The following is a 23,504-nucleotide window of genomic DNA, read 5'->3' on the forward strand; positions in this document are numbered from 1 at the left end:
GACCTACTTTTGAGTGTCACATAGGTTGCAACTGTTTAAATGTCATAGTTTTGAACGTAGAATCAGCGTTCTAGCTGCATGTGTCAAAATTGTAAGTTTGCTTTGAATGAAGAAAACTGGGAACAAAAGTGACCTTTGGCTGAAGCCTGGCTTAAAGGGACTGAATTCTGCCCGGCATCTACCCCCGACAGGAGTTGAAACTTGCCCAGCAACTGCATCCGAAGGCCTGGCCTGCCTTCTGCTGCCCCACCAAAAGGAGATTACACCTCTCTGATTGAAATAGGGGAGGGGTACCTGGGACTGCAGGAAAACAGAACAATGAACTTCCCTTTGCTCCAAGCAATTGCTAAATCAGGGGGTCGTAAATGGCTTCCTCTTGGAAGGAAATGGGAGGGGCACTGCCTCTGTGAGCCAGCTGAGCTTAGAGGAAGTGGACAAACCAGAAATACCCCCATGTGCTTTGGGAAACCACACCCCTCTGGGCCAGAGCATAATTTTAAAAAGATGGATAATTCATTGTACAAAATGTCAAAAGTATATCAATAATATCATTATTCCTGTGATTTTTCTGTGCACATTCTAAGAGGTGTTAGGACTCTGTGGTATGTTCTGGGGGGTAATAGCAGAACATAGGGTATTACTCCAAATGTCTGTATGTTACAAATCTGACACTTCATCATCTGATGCCCATATTCCTTGCACACATTTGTGTAAATTCTGGAAAAGTTTAGAGATTGTGTTCTGGATGAAAAGGGCAGAATTCTGTCAGAAGTGAACACAACATCTTACAAAGACAGGGATCAGATGGTTTGGCACTACAGAAAATATGTTAACTGGACATATAATATTAGAAAAATTGTACATAGATAAATATGCATTTAAGTCAAAAATACATTTGTGTGCAAAGTGACAAGGGGAGGGTTCTTTCTGTATGCCATAAAAATGATGCCTAATGACACAGAATGACTCACAATTCAGTTCCCCAGTCAGGCGACAGAGAATCCTCTAGCCTTTCATAATCCTCAGAGGGTTGGACATAGAAAGTCAGCCTTCCCAACCACTTTCAAAAGACATAAAAAGAACCATTGAAACCCATATAGGGACATTCACTTTCCACTTTCTTGCGGAGCACTTTGACGGACGACATCCAAATTCAGGCACTATCCAGAGACCAGAACCTAGAAAACCAAACTCCAGACTCCAGAACTTTGAAGCAGAAGGCCTAAAAGTATTCTCAGCTGGCCTTACAATTTTGCAAACTGATTTACCCCAGACTTCCAAGGGGCACATCAGAATAAAACATCCGGGCTGTGCTGTTTGAGTCTAGCCAAGAACTTTTGCTAGAACCAGAACCAGACCCAGAAAGCAGAGCTGTATCCAGAACCGCAGACCAGGGACCAGACCAGACAGCTGTGCAGTGCTAGAACTTTTGCCAGAACCAGAGATCCAGACCAGCAGACCAGAGAGAACCACCCGCTAGAAGTCCAGTCTAAACCTGTTGACCAGATCTTGACGGCCTTTTTCAAATATATAGTGTGAGTATCCAGCCAGAACTGTGCAGAACCAATCTCTTAGTCTAAAATAATCTCATCCCATCCATTTCAACCTATTTAGAACTGCATAGAAATCGTGTGTCCATTCTGTGATTTCAAACCTGTGAAAGTGTCATTTGTGTCATGATGCCTACCCCCGGAGACCCAGACCAAGTCCAGCAACCCCAGAAGCAGGCATCAAGTTATCCTAAGCAAGCCCAACAACCCCTGCTAGGGGCTATTTGGGTCCAGTCCTGGCGTCTATGGCGCCAGGCTCATATGGAGAGTCAGTCCTGGAACCATAGGCGCCAGGCTCATAGATTAAAACTTACCTGATGCAGACCATGCTGCAAATTTACCTGATGCAGACCATGCTGCAAGAGCTCCAAGCCAAAAGAGGCTTGGAAGGGACTACTTTACTTAGGGACTATTTTTTTACTCAGGCGGGGCTGGGGAGGAATACTTACCTGGGACTACTTTGGAGTCTGTTTAAACCATGCCCGAAGAGCAGCATGCGCTTTGCGTTATTCTGCATCCAGCCGCGCAACGCTCACCGTGCCTGCAAGTCTGCATCCAGCCTTGTGCCACGCCCGCCTCGAGTTTGGAGCTCCTAGAAAAAGGGAGAAAGAAGGAGAAAAGGTTAGAATAAGAGAAATACCTTTGATCCTTACCTGAATTCCCGATCCATCGTGCCTTTGAGCTGGAAGAAAGAAGTTATTTTATGCGCGTCGCCTCGCCTGCTGCAGCGCCGCGCTGAACTCACCGGCCTTTGCAGCATCTTCACATTCCACTGCATCCTCCTGCATGTTGCCGACAAACTCCGGCACCTAAGGAGAAGACAAGAACAGCAAGGTGCGCCAAGGGAATACACAGAGGAATATTAGTTACCCCCCCATAGACTTACCTGATTTTACCACTGGGGGTACTATTCCTCTTCACGGCTCGGCGCAGCTTCCACTGCATTTTCGCTGAACGCCGGCCCCTAAGGGGAAACAAAAGGACAGCAAGGTGAAACAAAGGGACTAACAAGGGGATCCCTCCTCACCACAATAGACTTACCTGATTTTACCGCCGGAGGTATTATTCCCCGAGACTTCATACTTTCTCTCAGCGCCTGAATAAGGGAGAAAGCACAGGTTACATATTGACATTATTTTATCGAACTCTGTTGGAAAATACAAATCCTTACCAGAATACTAACGGTTGCCACGAGGAACTCTTCATTAGGGTCAAGCTGCAACCTGCAAGGAATTGGACAAGAGTGAAAGTCAGGCATTTGAACTCTTACGAACTTTATACTTACGGCGTCTTGCCGGGAATCTCAGAGTCAATATTGTTCTGGAACTCACCAATTCCTTCGAGCCAGTGAAGCAACTGGTTATCAACGCGCCCCTGCACTCAATGCAGGATGGAGAGCTCATCTTTTCAAACCATCAGGTAAGACGATAAGAGCGGACATCAAAGGTGATCTGTGGGGAGAACAGCGGGGGTGGGGAATTGACGCTCAACTCCATGGGTGGTTAATTCCCTTTCTCCATTTGCAGAAGAATATTCCTACGGGCCAAGCAAACGAAGCTAGGTGGGCCAGTCCAGTCCGTCATCTCGGCTCTACGCGTCACAATGGTGGAGACCGCAGCTGTCCAGTTCCGATCGACGCATCTGTGGAGCCAGGTGAGCATAACAGAACGCAAAGCCTACCCACAAATTCCCACCTGGGCGTTATGGATACCTCAGAGACTGACCAATTGGCCCAATTACTAGGGGAACTGAGGGCTGAAGTGCATTCCGCCCATCAAGAAACCAATGCTCTTAGGAGAGAACTGATTTTGTCAAAGGAGCGAACTGATGACCTTGCTAGGCAACTATTACAAAGCCAGGCTGGACAAGCACCCCTACCTGGTTCCGGGGGAAATCCAGCTCCTGTTTTATCGAGTAACCCTGTGCAAATAAACCTACCAGGAAATATTCCAATAGCTCCACCCGAACGCTTTGCCGGAGATCCCAAAAGGTTTGCAGTGTTTATGAACCAATGCCGCTTGCACTTTTTATGCAGACCTGGAGCCTTCCCAAATGATCAAGCCAAGGTAGCCTTTGTATTGTCATATCTCAGCGGCAGTGCAGCTGATAGGTCAATTCCACTAGTTACTCAGGATGACCCAATTCTTCGGGATTTTCAGGGCTTTCAAACGAGCATGCAAAGACTATTTCCCCGGCACTCCCAAGGACATGCCCTGGATAATGATCTTTTGTCCCTACGACAGGGTAACCAGGACCTTCTATCCTACATCGCAACCTTTAATAGGTTGATAGTGGAAGCTGGATGGCCTGAGGTAAAACGAATCACGTTATTTCATTGAGGGCTCAAGGATGTCTTGGATCAAGTCATGAACCCACCTCAAGACTGCGCTGAATATGTAGACTTAGTGGTCCAGTTAGATCACAGACTTCAGAACAGAAAGGCTGATCGAGCCAAGTTTGAGAATTGGGTGTTGGTCAAAACCCACGCTAACCCCAAAGGAGCAGATGCTTCAGAACCCATGCAAATCGGAGGGATTAAAGGATCCTTAACATAGAAGGAAAGAGAAAGGAGACAGCAAATGCAATTGTGTCTATATTGTGGAACCTCTGGGCATTTTCTACAGGATTGCCCTGTAAAACCACCCAAGACGGTGGTAGGAGCTGCTGATAAAAGCCATATGGAGTCAGACTCGGGAAACGACCACGCCCGACAAGCATAGAGGTCCGCTTGCCGAGCTTGAAGAAGGATACTCAGACCTCGCATTTCATCATACCAATGGTTCTCATAGATCCAGGGCAGCCATCGCGTATGCACGCAGTAATGGCATACATTGATAGCGGGGCCATAGGAAACTATGTGGACTATGAATTGGCTTCCAGGATGAATCTACCTCTCTGCCGAAAAACCACCTCAAATGTCATCACCACAGTCGATGGAACTGAAATTGCCTCTGGGCCTGTAACTCATTCCACCGCAGAGATGACACTATTGGGTCAGGATGGGCATCGAGAGACTATTGTGTTTGATCTAATCAAAGCCCCACATCTAAGAACCTAAACTTTCCAACAAGCCCAAAACCGACTTTCTACGCCTTATAGTTTTTCCGTAATCGCACTTTACACACTCGGAAAAAGTGCAGCGAAATGCAATTTGGCTCAGTTTTACCACACATTAAAAATAGTTGTCTCTTTCTTGCATTGCTGAAATTCGTTTTCAATCTGATAATCATTCCTGAATAATTACTAGTGTTGACCTGAACTAATTCAAAGTAGCTGTCACCTACCCTGAATCTCCTATGGGGAATTTAAATCATTTTTAGCATATTTTTCACTTCATTGCAAATCACATTTAAAAGAATTTCTGCCTGTTTTAAGCATACCGGTTGCTCTAAGCTTGCTAGGGGGAACTGGAATTTGTATTGCATTTGATTGTAATCCTGAAAACTGTGTGCTCATCTTCCATCTCCTTATATTGCATAGGGGGGGGAGTGAATTGTCAAAAGAAAAAGTGATCATATTATCTCTTGTTGAAACCATATCAGTTTATTTCTGAGCTGCATTCTTTTCCATCATTGCATTTCCTTGAAACCATAAAAGTATTCTCTGCTACCTTATCCTTTCTATACCAACTCCTAAGTAATTAAAGAAGTGTGCTAGGGTAATATTATCCATTGTTGATCACTGTCATATTCATAATTGTGCTATCAAATATTAATTTATTTATAAAAGTGTGATATATATATATTGTTTAACTTTTCCAATAAACCTTTTTAAATTTGCAAAACAAACCTACTTCATGGCTCATTGAGGTCAGGGGGATTCAAAGAGAGGGGCGTTATATAAGGGTTTATCATCCAGATCTATGAACTTGTCATATAAATATATAAATAAGGGCTTCCCTTGGGCATCCCAGACTAGGCATTGACTTAGTTGGAGTGCTGAATTGGAGTCACTTTACAGAGTGGGGGCTCGAGCCGGGACGTCTGGATTAGAACTACCACTTGTGCAGCTTAATACAGTGTGCTAACTTACAGGATACATAAATCCTGTTGGATCACCACGCTGTGTTACACTGTAAAAGCACCCCTCAAAAGAAGGACGCTCTAAGGAGACGGTCTGTTTTGCAAAATAAAATACAAACTGCTGTAAGTCAGGAAGGAAATCAATTTCCAGAATGACGACCTTGGTAGATATCAAAATAGCCAGAGAGCACCTCTTACATAAGCTATTTGTGAGAGGCGAATGGACGGAACAGGACCAGACGGTGTGGTTGCAGGCTATCGCACCCCAGATCACTGCAACAGAGTCAGACATATGGAGAGATCAGGGTCCATTACATGTGGCCCTGAGTGAACTATAAATGGCACCTAAAGCCAAAGATGAGCACGACAAGATTGTCAGGATAGCGGCATATTTATATTTATATATGGGAGCCATACAGGACAAATGTGCTGAAGGCCAAGACCTGGCAAATAGCCAACAGATGGCATTAGAAAAGGCCAAATCTGACCTGGTCTCTTCTGAGCAGAGGCTGCACAGGAGCCAGGAGTCAGAAAATGAGAGTAGACAGTATCTCATTAAAATAAAAGAGGATATGGGTATCCTGCAACAGGAAAAGTCTGACCAGGATACCAGACTTCTGGCCTTGCAGAAGGAGTACCAAGATGGTTTTGACTCCCTACTATAGAGCCAGAAAAAGCTGGAGCAACAACTGCACTTCAATAGGGCATGCGCAGAGCAGGTAGTCACCCTGCAAAGCCACCTAGATAGGGAGAAGGCAGAGAGCAACAAACTGATTCTGAAAGACCTGGATACCCAGACAGAATTTGAGGAGGAGCGCCAGAAAGCTGGTGCCCTTCAAAGGCAGAGGGACGACCTGGCGGCACAGAGGCAGGCTCTTAGTCAGGAAAGGGACACCTTAGGCCAGGAAGTCTGCCACTTAAAAAGAAAAATGGAAGAAAATCACCTGGCCCTCCAGGGACTGGGTGACCTCCAAAAAGAGCATCAAAACTTGTTGGAGCACACCAGGAGGGTGGAAGATGCTCTGGCAAGAAAGGAGCAGGCCAGTAGGGATGGGACTCAGGAGGTAACCCTCCTGCAGCAAAGACTGGCCCAGTATTCCAGGACAAACCAGGAAGCACAGAGAGAGAATGAGGCTCTCTGCCAGGACAATGATAGGCTCCAGCAACAGGTAGCCATGCAGGAGAGACTGATAGCGTCTAGTAAGGCCTTGACTGAGGAACTGAAAGCACAGGCTCTTGCATGGCAACAGGGAGCAGGGGCTAATAGAGATGAGGTTCGCTGGGAAAGGGAAACATCTGAGCATAACCTCAGGAGCCCTAGTACCAGAGGCCTTCACCTCTCCCAGTCCCTGGACTCGGCCACCTCCATGTCCCCTGGCGCACATGAGCACAGGGCCACAGGGATGGCAGATTACTATCCAGCCAAAAGTATGGGGCTCATAGGCCAGTACCACCCAGGAATGGATGGGCGGGCATCCAGGTATGGGCACCTAAGTACAGTGCAATTTAGTGGGGAACCCCAGGAGAGTAGGCCCCCTAAGGGCATCCTGAAAACCTCTGCCCAGTTAGGTCAGTGGTGGGGTACCCATCAAATCCTGAAAGCAAGGAGGGATATGAAGACTCCGCTGAGTGTCACAGGACACAGGAGACCAGGTCCCCACATTCTGCCAGCCATTCCCAGGCTTGCAGAATCCGGGAAAACCTGGAAGATCAGACGGGCACCTCTGGGATCAGTGCTTCTGAGTCAGAGGATGAATGGACCAGGGTTACCCGATTCAAAAAGGCCAATAAGGCAAAAAGGGCCTTGCTTAAGGACCCCTTAAAACAGATTAAGGCAATAAGGAGTGTCATCACCCCTTACCACAAGAACGCCAAGTATTCTGTTTGGGAACACCTGGAGCTTTACGAGCAAATGATGGAGACTTTCAATTTGAAGGACAGCAGTAGCTGCATCCAGTATGTAAAATGGACATTCTCCCCAGAATACTCCAGTTTGTTTGCGGGGCTGGAGGACCAAAACCATTCAAGATGGTTCACATATAGGGCGGCCATCTTGAAACTTTTTCTGTTCACCGGAATCCCCAAAAGGCTCGCAAGGCAGCCTACAATTTGCAATGTGGGGAGGATCAGGCCCCACAAGAATTTGTGCAGGAATTGAAGTGTGCCTTTGCGCAGACTGCCAAAAGGGTGCGTACGGACAGTAAGGAGTTTGTAAATACGTTTTTCCATGCCTTACCCAAATACATAATGACCCAGCTAGTGAGAGATTTTCACGAGAAAAGGTCACTAGACTGGGTCATTGAACAGGCTAGCCGGATCTATGAGGTGCAGAAACCCATATAAAATAAAAATAACGCAAGAAAAGCCCCAAATCAACCAGCACCCCTGCTGCTGCTAAGGTGGCTGAGGTAAAGGTTGCCCCCATTTTAGATTTGGAGATGGGGGGCCTAAAAACTTGCCTGGGCAGAATAACTCTAAGCCCAGAAGGCTCTCGGGTCAGTCACAAACAGGGAGTCAAGGAGGTAGTCCCACAAATGGGATCCCTCATTCCCCTGATTATGTAAGTCCCCGTTACAAGGGAAACCGACTCATCCTGGGTTATGTGTGGACACCTCCGGGCAAAGGGGGGGATCCAGCCAAGCACCTAACCCAGGGAACTCCCCTCCTAACTTCCCACAGGAGGGCAGAAATTCCCCAAATACTGGGCAGAACTTTTTTCCCAGGTATCCACCCGATTTCCAACCCCAAAATCATGCATCCTTCTTTCCCCAATTCCCTGAGCCCAGACTACTTAATCCGGGAGAGGGGAGGCCAAGGGTGGAGGGGTACCCAAATCTTCCCGACCCGGGGTACTAGCAGAGAAGGGATAGCTACCCTTCCCGGGATCAGCCCAGGGGAGAAAACCGAACCCCATATCAGCCTGAGCGGGTTTCACAGTTAGAGCGCCAGGTCCAAAACATGGCACGGGAACTGGGTCACATGCTGAGGGCTCAACAAAACCCTCAGATGAGCATACCAGCGCAGAATGCCCCAAACTCTGGGCCTGGTGCCCCAGAACAATGACGGAGGCAGCACCCCGATAACCCACCGGTTCCCAGAGAGGAGGCACAAGGGCAAGGGGCGTGTAAAGCCTTGGAGGAAGCTTCCTTCCCCACTTGTAAACAGCCCTTGGAAACCCAGGAACCGGAAACAAAATCTCCTACCCCTGAAAGTCTGCCATCCAAGGAGCAGAGAGGAGGTAGGAGAAACAAAGGACCCACACAGACCCATTTTGTGGAGGAGGTACAGATCTTCCAATTTGAGGGAGAGGGATCCTCAGAGGATCCTGGGAAAAGGATCTTCTCCTTCAGAGATGGGAGAACTCTTCCCAAAGAAAAATGGGTCCCAAGGGATCCAAATCTAGACTGGGTAGATGTGGGGACTGAGCTAGCGCCACCCATCATCTCATCCCACAACCAACAACATCAAGATCCCCTGGTTCAAACCCATTCTGGTGACTGCCTCCAAAAAGGGGGGGGCGGCCCAGAACCGGAACCAGGGGAACCCACAACAGCTCTGATTTCCAGTTGCTGACTTTTTCTTGCAGATTCCCATGACTCTCCGCAGAATTCTGCCCAGATCTCTGCTCTTGCAATGTCCAAAACTAAAAAATTGGCGCACCAGTTGTCCAAAAAATGTGCATTATCTGTGCCCCCTTGAGGAGAAGGAGGGAAGATACTATGCCCCGGTTCAAGTGCAGGGGCAGGGTACAATTTTGGCACTGGTGGATACTGGATCCCAAGCTACCCTTCTGTCCAAAAGGGCCTTTGATGAACTAAATGCAGGAAGGTGGGAGAATTACCGAATTCCTCTCACCTCTCTTCCTGGACAACTTCAGAACTTTGACGGTACGTTGAGGGTACTGTAGATTTGGACATCAAAATTGGGTGACAGAAGGTGAAACACCCGGTCATAGTAGTGACTCCAGAGGGCACACCTTGTTTACTAGGGAATGATTTCCTGAGAAGGTTGTCACCCCTAATAGATTGAGTAAACAAGGTCCTCTGGACCCAGACTAGCCTACCAATAAAATTAAAACAGAGCGTCAACCATGTTAGTTTAAACGGCACATGCCACATGGTTGAACAAAAATCTGATCAAGTAGAATTTCACTTCCAGAACAACCAAATTCCAGACATGACAGTAATAGCAGTAGGACAACAGACTGGTGACGGGGGGTCCTCTCTATTTCTGAAAATCAACCTTCCTTCCAGTTTAAGGTGGTATTCCACAATGGAAGGAAACACCCTGAAATTCCTCACTAATCCACAATCAGACATTCCCACTCCAATAGTCCAGAAAGATGTGAAATCAGCTCAGGGCCTGGCTAATATTCATCAAATTGGAGAGCAGTTGTTCATCCCTGTTCAGTTAAATGATGGGAAGGACTCTGTTCTCGCCCGAGAGTGTGTGTGAACAACGCTAAGAGCTTCATCAGCGGAGCCATATTCTGCCAACTCCCAAAAGATCCAGCCATTCCCACATTCAAACTGATAGACAAATGGGAAATGGACCTGGAAGCACCTAATTCCAAACATCTCCTGCCAAGCAGGTGTATGCTCAAAATCTCCATTGGCAACAAGAGCATAGTCCATAATTGTTGGGTCGTGCGAGACGTCACTGCCACCTTTTACTTAGGCAGTGACATTCTCAATCGCTTTGCCATTAGTTTGGACCTAATAAACTTCAAAGCTTGGTCCCGATTAACGGATAATCCCATGGGCTTTAATGATCCAGAAAAAGCATTTAGGTCAGCTCAATTGCTACCTTATGCAGTTGAAATTCAGATTAAAGAGGAAGTCACCATCCCAGAAAGGACCCAACGATTCTCCCTGGAAGTGAAAGTTAAAAGAGGACAAAAATTGAAAAACCCTGATGCTTATATTCATCTAAATGCTGCTCTCCAACAGCAAGGGTAGGGGGTAAACCCAACACCATTAGTTAACATAAAACATGACACCATTCCAATAGAGGTGGATAACAGCGACTTAAAGAGTATTACTCTAGCCGCAGGCACCATTATTGGAATGACGGTTGATGACCGACATTTTTCCATTGATTTAGGAAATGAACTGTTAGGACCAATCCCCAAGGACTGTTTTGACAGTGACAGTGATGACAACACAACACCAGACAGGATCTTTACCCGGCATGGGGGGTACTTCCTGGTGTACACTTCCTGCCCTTATGGTAAGGAAGATGTGACTTGTGACTTCAGAAGGGATGAGGTGATTTTCCAGGTCCATGAGGGCTGCCTTTCCCACCTGAAGCATCCAGTCCAAATCAGCACCCTGACCAGAGACTTCTCCACCCAGCTGGAGGAGGCCGCTGAGATAGCAAAACCAGAAGTCTTTCCAGGCTTCAGGCAGATGGTTGAAGAGAGAGTCAACCTAGCTGATGCCTGTGTGACTCTGGAGCAGAAGCAAAAGTTGAAACAAGTTTTCTTGGATTTCCAAGATCTCTTTGCGGTGGACTCATATGACTGTGGTCGCACCGACATCCACACAACGACAATTCCCTCGGACCCTGGCATGACTCCAGTGTTTGTGAAGCAATATCGCTTGCCTCTTGCATCCATGGAGTCCCTTACTGAAATAATTAAGAACCTTGAGTCCCGGGGAATAATCCGTACGGGTACACAGCACCTTCACTAATCCGGTGCTGGGAATATTGAAGCCAAACGGCCAGTGGAGACTCTGCGCCGACCTTAGGGAAATCAACAAATGGGTCCATACTTCCCGATGGCCTCTTCCCTACATTGACCAAGGGCTGGCCCAGATCCAGGGGTCACAGGTGTTCACTGCAATAGACCTGACCAATGGATACTGGACCGTGCCTGTCAGTAGGGAGGACCAATACAAGCTGGCTTTTACGTTTCGGGGCCAGCAGTACACATGGACCCGGACTCACTTCTGATACCTCAACTCCGGCAATGAATTCAACATTTTCCTACATAAGGCCATGCCCGACCTGAGTGCGAGGGGTAACCTCGCTTATGTAGACGATGTCCTCATCAAAAGTTCATCTGTGGAGGAACACATAGAGGAGATCCATTATGTTCTGACACAGTTGAGGGCCGCCGGAGCAAAACCTTCCTTTCAGAAAGCACAGTGGTGTAAAACCCGTGTTAATTTCTTGGGGCATGATATTACTCCTCAGGGTCTTTGTGCCCAGGAAAAGAAAGTGGAAGCATTTCAGAAACTGAAAGACCCCACAACTCTGTGGGAACTAAGGAGCCTCCTTGGACTGACTAATTACAGCAGAAAGTTCATTGAGGGCTATGCAGAGATCACCAGACCCCTGATTCATCTCTTGAAGGGGGAGGTCAAGTGGGAATGGGGTCCAGAACAATCCAAGGCAGTAAGACAGCTTAAAAGAAGCCTCTCACAAGCGCCCTGCCTAGCATACCCTGTCAGAAACAAGGAGTTTTTCTTGGAGACAGGGTTCTCTAATACATGCTTGACTGCAGTATTATATCAAAAGCATGACAAGGTCAATGAAGTAATCTCCTATGCAAGCAAAACTTTATCCTCTGTGGAGGAAAAATTCAACGATTGTGAGAAGGCACTACTGGCAACGGTGTGGGCATTGAAGAAGTACCGCCCGTTTATCCAGGGGGAACACATCATACTGGAGACTCCACACCAGCCTCTGCAATATCTCCAAAGTGACAGAATCCGGGCCGGAAATATGAGTAATTCCCAAATTACTTCCTGGATTCTGTCAATGCAAGGCTTTCCTGTGGAGGTCAGATATGGCCAAAACAAGAAGAGTCCCCTCGCGCAAGGTCTGGCTGACTTGCATGATTGTGCCAGAGAAAACTGTCTCGAGGACGAAAGTCTAAAAATCAAGGACAACATGGAGGCATACCTTAATTCCCCACACAAAGTCTTTGAAGAAGACAAGTGTGAGGGAATGCCCACTGTCTATGTGGATGGATGCTCTTACCATGTTGACAACGATGGGGAAAAAGAACTTGTGGCCGGCGTAGGGAATGCATGGGTGAATGAGTCCCCAGAACCCTCTGCTGGGTACAAGATTGGTCCCCGAAGTAGTCAGGTGGCAGAGTTGATGGCTGTGCATCAAGCCATCCTCACTGCTATCCAACATCAACTCCAAGAACTGGTCATAATCACAGACTCGGACTATGTACGGAACAGGTTCGTGGAGCACCTGGTGAATTGGAAAACCAGAGGCATGTTATGTGCTAATAACAAACCCTTGAAACATGGGAAGTTAATTCAAAACATTGATGATCTGGTCACCTCGAACGTGATGACCATCCACTGGAAAAAGATCAAGGGTCATTCCAAAGTAGAGGGACCAGACAAAACTGGAAATGACTTAGCTGATCAGCTGGCCAAAACCGGGGCCATCCAAGGGAATCTAATAAAGATTGAGTCCCTGTTGGGGGAAATCCAGGTCACTGCTATCACTAGGTCCCAGACAAATGCTCACAATGGTCTTTCAACTGCACAATGGAGTAAGGAGACCCCAGATGCTGATTTGATTACGGCTCAGAAGGGGGATCCAATAATTGGTAAGTTTTACCAACACATTGAGGACCCTGAGAACTTTCCCCTGACGGATACCGATTACATTGGGAAAGAGGACCTTAGAGTGTTGATGAAATGTCCAAAAATGTTCAGAATCCAAGACCGTTTGTTGGTAAAGAAATCCCAAGCTGGCCATGATCAGTGGGTGGTTCCTACCTCATTCCGAAGCCTGATGTTAAGTCACGCCCATGATGCGGCCACAGCCGGTCATAGGGGGTTTCACACAACACTTGAGATCTTAAGAGAGGTTGCATATTGGCCACACATGGGGCAGGACCCCGACCAATACTTGAAGGGGTGTCTTGTTTGTGCACAATTTCAGCCAACATCCCTCACACACCGTGCACTTCTCCAAAAGAGGGGGATGACACTGCCATGGTCAGATTTGCAAGTTGACTACATAGGGCCCGTGATTCGCTCCTCTAGGGGAAATAAGTACATGTTGACGGTGACATGCTTATTTACTAAATGGGTGGAATGTCTCCCGGCCCCAAACTGCAAGGCAGAAACAGCAGCTGCCCTGATGATCAACCACATCTTTTCCCGTTTTGGTCTACCCCAAAGGATTGAGTCAGACAGAGGTAGCCATTTCACTAGCGAAGTAATGACAAAGATGTGGGAGATACTAGTGGTTAAAAGGAAGTTACACATTGCTTACCGACCAACTTCTTCTGGGGCAGTAGAACGTTAAAACCGAACCATTGTGGGCATCATAAAACAGTTTGTGGCAGATTCTGGGCCAAGTTGGGATATTCGTTTACCTCTTGTCCTAATGGCCATCAGATCTATCCCTTCATCTGCAACAAAAATGTCACCATTTGAGCTGATGACTGGATGCAGGATGGTGCTTCCCAAGCATTTGCTTTACAGGACCCAAGAGCAGACATTGATCAATGCCTCCACAACTCATGAGTATGTTGAAAATTTAAGGAAACACCTTCAACATGCTTTTGCCTATGCTCAGCGAAACCTAGGAGGATCAGCCGATAGTATGAGGACTCATTATGATTTGAAGACTACTAGGAAGGAATACAATGTAGGAGACCGGGCTTATCTGTACAATTTCCAAAGGAACCAGGCCAAACAGCAGAAATGTCTGCCTACATGGAAGGGACCTTTTGAAATTGTAGACAAGATGTCCCCAGTCGCCTACAAGATCCACATCCCCATGAGGAGTTTGGCAGAAGGGGAAGACAAGTGGGTCCATATAAATCAGCTACAAAGTGTTGCCATCCCAGGCACACTCTGCAGCAACTGGAGGAGTCCTGCGCAATCCCAGAGAGGGCAACTCCAGATAAATACAAGTCCCACCCTAACATATTCCACATATAGCCTATAAAAGTCTATGATTCTTGAATGCAAATGTCTGCTGATGTATAAAATGTATATGTTTGCCCCACCATTAATATTGGTGGGGAAATGTCTACGAATATGTTTCTGCCGCTTTGCTTTGTCATCCTAGGAGAGATAAACCATGGAAACTGACCAATGAGGACGACCGGGGAATGGGAGCAAAGATCCGGGGGGCCCGAGGTACTGCCCGAAACTCCCATCAGGACCAGCAAGGAGAACATATCAATCCCCCCTGATGGAGGAAAAGATGCTGAACTGTGCCATCTGCGTAATCTGAAGAAGATGATGCGGACATCCCAGCGCGTGGATCAAAACATCGTTTGCACCTGACTCCCCCTCGACTCGAAATCAAAGCGCAGTCGGGCGGGGGGCTTGTCAGGTGTATCGACCCACGTTCAAGTTATTATGCTGCAACATTTGGTGCTGTGGGCTTAGAAAATCCAAGATGGCTGAAAAGCCCATAATTGCGCCAGAATCCAGGAAAATCGCACAGTTTTTGCGCACACCAAAATGGTCGCCACCCACCAGTGCGAGCGTGATGGGCCAGAAGCGCCATGAGTGAAACGTGGTGCCAAAGGAAAAACAGCAGTGCCTGTTAGCTCAACAAGCGATTTGAAATCACCTTTGTTTCTCTGAATGCAAGCTCAAAATGCATATTTCAAACATTGCAAGATATTCAAAAATCTTACTGAACACCAGCAGACGTCTGGTAGAATGAAGTCTTGTGTGCATACCAAATCTGGAAAAATGAAGAGCCTAAAATAATGTTCATAACAAAACTGGCTGAGCTGTGGATGTCAGAAGCTTAAGTGAAATGGGATTTAAAGCCACTAAAATCGTAATGTTTAAAATAAATGAGTGACCTACTTTTGAGTGTCACATAGGTTGCAACTGTTTAAATGTCATAGTTTTGAACGTAGAATCAGCGTTCTAGCTGCATCTGTCAAAATTGTAAGTTTGATTTGAATGAAGAAAAGTGGGAACAAAAGTGACCTTTGGCTGAAGCCTGGCTTAAAGGGACTGAATTCTGCCCGGCAACTACCCCCGACAGGAGTTGAAACTTGCCCAGCAACTGCATCCGTAGGCCTGGCCTGCCTTCTGCTGCCCCACCAAAAGGAGATTACACCTCTCTGATTGAATCAGGGGAGGGGTACCTGGGACTGCAGGAAAACAGAACAATCAACTTCCCTTTGCTCCAAATAATTGCTAAATCAGGGGGTCGTAAATGGCTTCCTCTTGAAAGGAAATGGGAGGGGCACTGCCTCTGTGAGCCAGCTGAGCTTAGAGGAAGTGGACAAACCAGAAATACCCCCATGTGCTTTGGGAAACCACACCCCTCTGGCCAGAGCATAATTTTAAAAAGATGGATAATTCATTGTACAAAATTGTCAAAAGTATATCAATAATATCATTATTCCTGTGCTTTTTCTGTGCACATTTTAAGAGGTGTTAGGACTCTGTGGTATGTTCTGGGGGGTAGTAGCAGAAAATAGGGTATTACTCCAAATGTCTGTATGTTACAAATCTGACACTTCCTCATCTGATGCCCATATTCCTTGCGCACATTTGTGTAAATTCTGGAAAAGTTTAGAGATTGTGTTCTGGATGAAAAGGGCAGAATTCTGTCAGAAGTGAACACAACATCTTACAAAGACAGGGATCAGATGGTTTGACGCTACAGAAAATATGTTAACTGGACATATAATATTAGAAAAATTGTACATAGATAAATATGCATTTAAGTCAAAAATAGATTTGTGTGCAAAGTGACAAGGGGAGGGTTCTTTCTGTATGCCATAAAAATGATGCCTGATGACACAGGATGACTCACAATTCAGTTCACTAGTCAGGCGACAGAGATCCTCTAGCCTATCAGGATCCTCAGAGGGTTGGGCATAGAGAGTCAGCCTTCCCAACCACTTTCAAAAGACATAAAAAGAACCATTGAAACCCAGATAGGGACATTCACTTTCCACTTTCTTGCGGAGCACTTTGACGGACGACATCCAAATTCAGGCACTATCCAGAGACCAGAACTTAGAAAACCAGACTCCAGACTCCAGAACTTTGAAGCAGAAGGCCTACTGCAAGCTAAAAGTATTCTCAGCTGGCCTTACAATTTTGCAAACTGATTTACCCCAGACTTCCAAGGGGCACATCAGAACAAAGCAGCCGGGCTGTACTGTTTGAGTCTAGCCAAGAACTTTTGCTAGAACCAGAACCAGACCCAGAAAGCAGAGCTGTATCCAGAACTGCAGACCAGTGACCAGACCAGACCGCTGTGCAGTGCCAGAACTTTTGCCAGAACCAGAGATCCAGACCAGCAGAGCAGAGAGAACCGCCCGCTAGAAGTCCCGTCTAAACCTGTTGACCAGATCTTGATGGCCTATTTCAAATTTTTAGTATGAGTATCCAGCCAGAACTGTGCAGAACCAATCTCTTAGTCTAAAATAATCTCATCCCATCCATTTCAACCTATTTAGAACTGCACAGAAATCGTGTGTCCATTCTGTGATTTCAAACCTGTGAAAGTGTCAGTTGTCATCTGAACCTTACTTTATTTCTGAGAATCTACCTCCATTAAATCATCCGTATCTTTGGAACCGCATGTTTTAACTTTCATTTTAAAGCTAAGAACCTAAGCTTTCCAACAAGACCAAAACCGACTTTCTACTCCTTATAGTTTTTCCGTAATCGCACTTTACGCACTCGGAAAAAGTGCAGCGAATTGCAATTTGGCTCAGTTTTACCACACGTTAAAACTAGTTGTCTCTTGCTTGCATTGCTGAAATACGTTTTCAATCTGATAATCATTCCTGAATAATTACTAGTGTTGACCTGAACTAATTCAAAGTAGCTGTCACCTACCCTGAATCTCCTATGGGGAATTAAAATCATTTTTAGCATATTTTTCACTTCATTGCAAATCACATTTTAAAGTATTTCTGCCTGTTTTAAGCATACCGGTTGCTCTAATCTTGCTAGGGGGGAACTGGAATTTGTATTGCATTTGATTGTATTCCTGAAAATTGTGTGCTCACCTTCCATCTCCTTATATTGCATAGGGGGGGGAAGTGAATTGTCAAAAGAAAAAGTGATCATATTATCTCTTGTTGAAACCATATCAGTTTATTTCTGTGCTGCATTCTTTTCCATCATTGCATTTCCTTGAAACCATAAAAGTATTCTCTGCTACCTTATCCTTTCTATACCAACTCCTAAGTAATTAAAGAAGTGTGCTAGGGTAATATTATTCATTGTTGATCACTGTCATATTCATACGTGTGCTATCAAATATTAATTTATTTATAAAAGTATATATATTGTTTAACTTTTCCAACAAACCTTTTTAATTTGCTAAACAAACCTACTTCTTGGCTCAGGGGGATTCAAAGAGAGGGGCGTTATATAAGGGTTTATCATCCAGATCTGTGAACTTGTCATATAAATATATAAATAAGGGCTTCCCTTGGGCATCCCAGACTAGGCATTGACTTAGTTGGAGTGCTGAATTGGAGTCACTTTACAAAGCACACCATATGTGCATGCTTACGTAGGTCACTGCATAGGGAAAGAAGACTGCACTCATGTCAAGGTTGGGCTGTGAAAAAAGAATTTCCCATCTTTAAGAAGTAACTTGCTCCAATGTTCTAAAGAGGGAGATCCCTGCACCCACTGAAACATAATAAGAGTTATAGAGTTTGGGAACTGGGAGAACTAAGGAAATCCATGAGACTCTGACTAACATTGGCTCTACAATTTACCCATTCCCATACCACACATGGAGGAGCAGTAATTCTCACAATACTGCCCAGCACATGCTGTCAAATTCAGGATTCTCTATTTCAGACCCTTTTCGAAAGAGGTAAGGCTTCCTTTTCCAGTAACCAATAGGTCTGTTCACTTGAAAGAGAACCAAGAAAGACTTGTCAGAGACCCGTAAGTAGAGGCTGTTAAGAAGTGGCTAGACTTCTTTACCCACACAAACACACCAATGCACTTAAGGAAAAGATTTCAGAACTTCACGGCATCACCTGCCCTGCAAGCACAGACAGTGTCGCATGCTTTAGGCAAAGCTTCAGTGCGAGATAATTCCTGTTGCTCTGATCACAGACCATACTATCTCATGGCACTGGTTGACTGATCATGGAAGTAGAAAATGTTCGTACCAGCATGATTTGAGTATTTTATATTAGCAGCGTGTGTTATAATATCTGCTTTTTAGGAAGCTGAAACTAATATTCCACACTTTGGAACACGAGGTGAAAAAAGTCTCCCACTAATGATTTTTCATTCGAATGGACTGGTCGGAAGGAGGTTGGCAGAGGAAACCTTTTTCCTGGTAGGATAGGATGAGAGCATTGAGATGCAAGATATATTTTGTTGGCCTCAAATCTTAATTTGAATCTGTTAGCTATGGTTAGTGAGTGGAGAGATTGACTACCCCACAGTAATATTATGTTTTATTATGAGACTGTAGGCGAGCCAGATGGCTGCATGATATAGTCACTGCACTATGCCAATAGATGTCACAGGGTTGCCAGTGCATAGCTCCCTGCCAGCGAAAAGAATGAACTTATGATTGAATATATTCTTAAAAGAAAGTTATTGAAAATCAAATGGAGTCTTTCTTTAATTTGTGTATTAGATTCAATCCCTTTGGAATCCAAGAGATAACCATGCTGGGTTTCTGAACACCACTCCCATCTGTTGACTCCACCTTTTTGCCATGGTTTGGTCTTTCTGTCTGTCACTCACTTTGATTCATCAGCCTATGAAAACCTGAAACGTGAGAAGAACCTTCTCCAGTTCCGGAAGCACCTCAACACCATCCTCTTTGCTTCTGCTTTCTCTCCTCCTCTCCCCTGGTGGACCCCTGGCTTAAACTGCACTGGTCACCTGGCTACCCTATGATCTTGGGCCCAGGTCCCCTCCCCTGCCAGTTGGACCCCGGCTCTGCCTCCCGGCATCCCCCCCAGTGGGGTCTGTTTCTGTATCCCTACAGCCCCCCACCAGCACTTGACACCTGATGTCTGCACTTACCATTGCACTTGCCACCAGCTGGCTGCACCTTTTATTATTGCTTTATTTTTTCTATTTATTTTACTGTCCTTCCCATGTACTGCACTGCCCCCTCCCCGTTACCCCCGCACTTTTCCCCTTCCCCCTTCCCCTGCACTTGTGCGATCTCAATGTCATCTGGCCTAATAAGATTGTTGTCTCTGTCTTCCCTCTGTGCCCCCTCCCTTGTTGTGTCACGCCTTGAAACACTTGTGTACAGGCGCGTTATGAATGCCATATCATATCATGTATGAAGTACAGACTTCAGTTATCAGTCTGTCTTATTTTCTTCTTACAATGTTTCTTGATGTTTTATTCATAGTTATATCCTACCTATGGCTTTTGCACTGATTCTCATACTTCCACTGGCCCTTGTCTTTCCATAAACACTTGTATACTTGAGGACTATAGCAGTTTCTTTAGATTCCATCGGATGTATCTTCGATACATGGTGTTTAATATTGTGAACTAACTTGATCTCCCCTTACACATTTGACGTTGTTCTTTCGACTTGATTTAGCTTTGTTATCCCAACACGCATTGGGTCTTTGCTATCAACCTGATTATTGGAATGTAGTTTAAACCTTTTCCAGACCCATTTGAATTTGATATCGCATTAGATCATAGATTTCAGACTTCATTGTCATTATGACTTCTGACCTTGGTTTGTACTTCATTTACAAACCTATATTAGACTTGGTTTTCACAATAACATTTGAGCCGGCTTTAGATGTTTTTTACCAGTTTGTATTGGACTTTGTTGTTACAATAACACTTGAACTTGGTTTAGACTTCGTTTCCCCACACGCATTATAATTTGTCATCAAAGTAATGCTTGCGCTTTGTTTAGTCTTAGTTTCCCAAAATGCGTTGGACATGTTTTATCAAAGTAACAGGTGAGCTTGTATAAAACATGGTTTCCAAGGTCATTTCACTTAGTTTCACAGCAGACATCATGATCTTTAATTCTCTCTCAGTTTCTCTGTTTGCTGCTGTCAATTTGGATCTTAAATGATTATTTATGACCAGCCCTAGACAGATTTACATGGATCGTATTTTGTTAGAAAACATAACCCGCTCCTGCCCCATACCCTACCTTCCACATTCTATCGATTATCTGATAGTGATGGATGCTGCCTTTCATGTATCCCCAGAACAATATCTTGTTCAATGAGCGCTACAATTAAGATCTGGGGTCAGATTACAAAAACACTGCACCAGTGAAAGTGCGAAGTTGCACAGTACTAGCACTAAGGCAAATTTACCCAGCAAAAATTACCTAAGTGCAAACAAGATATATTTTAGTGCAACAAAGTTATATTTTAACTGTATTTTTGCAACAGGGCAAAGTATGGCCTAGTGCTAATACAGAATGTTTGTTTGTTTATGTTCGTTTATTTGTTGATAATGCGCGGAAGCCCGCAGGAATGGAATTAGCACTAGGACAAACTTTGCAATGGTGCAAAAATGCATCGAAAATGTATCTTTTTTTCATTAGGGCAATTATTGCCCTGGTGCTTTGACCAGGCCAACCTGAACTGTTCAATGTGCAATGGTGTTATAATATGTTCCAGAGTTTATCAAAATAGGGCAAACTTTGCCCTAGTGCTAATCCATGCAATTTTGTACTTGCACCAGTGCAGCATTTCTGTAATCTGGCTCTGATGCTCTTCGGTGAAAGTAGATGTTTGTCTCTATAGTCATTGACACCTAACAATGTGATCTTGATTTCAACAGGCTGTGGTGGAGATCTCTCTGGTAGCACCGGATCCTTTACCAGCCCGGGCTATCCACGCAACTATCCTGCGAACAAAGAGTGCCTCTGGTACATACAAACTGCACCTGGCAGCAGCATCCAGATCGCCATCCTCGACTTCAACGTAGAGTATCACCCGGGCTGTGAATATGATGTCCTGGAGGTAGGAATTCTACCTTTTATTTTGAATTATTTATTTAAATTTTGGGTTATACAAACCCTATAAAGTTCAAATAAAAAATACAAAACAATGTCTACGTGACTTCACATCAGTACATTTTAGAAAATGATTGAAAGACACACATTCAAATTCCACTTATAATATTGGAAAGTAACATTTGGACATCTCTCTCGTTTTTATTGCCCAAAACAGCTACCCTTTTGTCTCCGAAGTATCCCTCTTGTGTGGTCGATAAAGCGTTGTGAGGCATTGTTTATGTTACACCACTAGGTGTCGCTAAGTCATTCCCAGTGGTAATCTTGCCTGCACTTGATGGCTCTGCCCACAATGTGTGGGAGTTTTGTGGTCAGCCACACACCATGACCAGATCAGTGGTGGTCCAGTGGCAAGCAGGCACAGGAACATTAGGTTTGATCCTCATCACTAATGATTTCATATGATTCCCTTTAAAAGTTCAATCCCTCATGGACATCTAATGCTCTTTCATGAGAATCATCTTTTGTCTAAGCTACAAAAGATCTTCAGAGGGATGCAGGGCTAAATGCTTAGCGTACAATTCAGTAGTCCTCAACACCCCACCAACACCCAACTGTATTCTGTGAACGTTAGCCGCATGAAGACTTGGCAACTGGTCATTTTACTTTTTATTCTTGTAGTCCTGGATTAATCATGGGCGAATCAGGAGTCCTGTTTGTTGTTGGACAACCCTCTTAAGAGTATGACAGGGCATGTTGGCATGAATGTAAGTTTTACATTCTAAGGTGGGCTTGTATGGTGCTGGAGGTGAACAGGATATTTACGTTGTGACTCAAATTCAAACAAAAGGTACATCTTTCAGTTTCAACTAGTGTCTGTGCAGCCCTGCTGCCTACTGCATGCACATAGTCAGGCACAGTGCAATTATATCATGGCCAGGGCATGGCATGGGCACATCCCACGCCAAGAGCAATTTCATTTGTGGTGTCTGTTGATATAATACATGTGTCCATAAGGAACCTGGCGACATGTCGGAGGTCTGGCCTGACCACCTCTCTTGATCGCCACGTAAACTGTGTAACAACAATGACCACTGAGTGACAGCAGGAATGGGCCAGTGAAATGTTGAGCAATCATAGTTGAGATGGGCCATCTGGGTCAGCGTGTGGCGTGGGAGTCTGCATCTCATGTGGTATCAGTTAGGCATTAAAAACTGTGGGTATGCATGCATCCTTGTATGTGTAGGGTTGAATGTGCACCTAATTGAGAGTTGCATTTTGCAGTGCAGTTGTGCATGGAAAAAGCCACATTTTTAGTGTTGCTGTTGCAATTTCCTCGCAGTCTATTCCTTTTTAACGTACCTGCATATTGGCATGCAAAAGTTTAAAGACATTTCATTGGATTAGGCATTTCACTATCAACTGGAAAGTACACTGCGTGGATATCATGTGAGTTTTCAGATTGCCTGAGTGATTTTAGGAAAAGTGAAAATGGAAAGCAATGTTATGGTAATGTGTGTATACTCTACTTTGTACATTCTGTGATATGATATGATATGTTATTTATAACGCTCTTAATGCCCAGAGGTTTCTAAGCACGGACCTGGGGATTGAACCTGTGTTGCTCCGTGTCATCTTGCTTCCAAAGCGAGCACGTTGCCCCTGAGCTTCATCGCTCTTCATCGCTCTGTTTTCCTCCAAAAATGGGAATGCTATATTCATTTGCAATTTCACATGATATTAAGAGAGGAAACTTAATGCTCATTTGATTCCAAGATAGCGTTACAGGCTAGACATTTGAGACTAAGAAGTAAGCCAAGACGTGACTTGTCGAGTTCAATTTCTTTATTAGGGAAGGGTACAGCGGTGGTCCAACTTAAATATGAAAAAGGACACTCCACAAAATGAAAACAAAAACAACAACCAAGGATGGCCTTCATCCAGTCTTCCTCCCTCTCCTTCTGACTACTACCAGCTCGCCACTCTCCAGAGGAATGCTCAGGCCTTTGCT

At 45.1% G+C, this 23,504-nt stretch overlaps 1 protein-coding gene across 1 annotated transcript in view; it reads left to right on the top strand.

Moving 5' to 3' along the window:
- The window catches only part of CUBN (cubilin), a 1,794,835-nt gene that overhangs the window by 818,074 nt on the left and 953,257 nt on the right, over window positions 1-23,504 (top strand). The window contains exon 29 of the mRNA XM_069648353.1: window positions 21,319-21,500. Coding sequence (XP_069504454.1) covers window positions 21,319-21,500 — 182 coding nt within the window. The remainder of the gene's footprint in view (window positions 1-21,318; window positions 21,501-23,504) is intronic.

This window comes from Ambystoma mexicanum, chromosome 2q (genome assembly GCF_040938575.1).
Source record: "Ambystoma mexicanum isolate Mex_15411 chromosome 2q, UKY_AmexF1_1, whole genome shotgun sequence".
NCBI lineage: Eukaryota > Metazoa > Chordata > Amphibia > Caudata > Ambystomatidae > Ambystoma > Ambystoma mexicanum.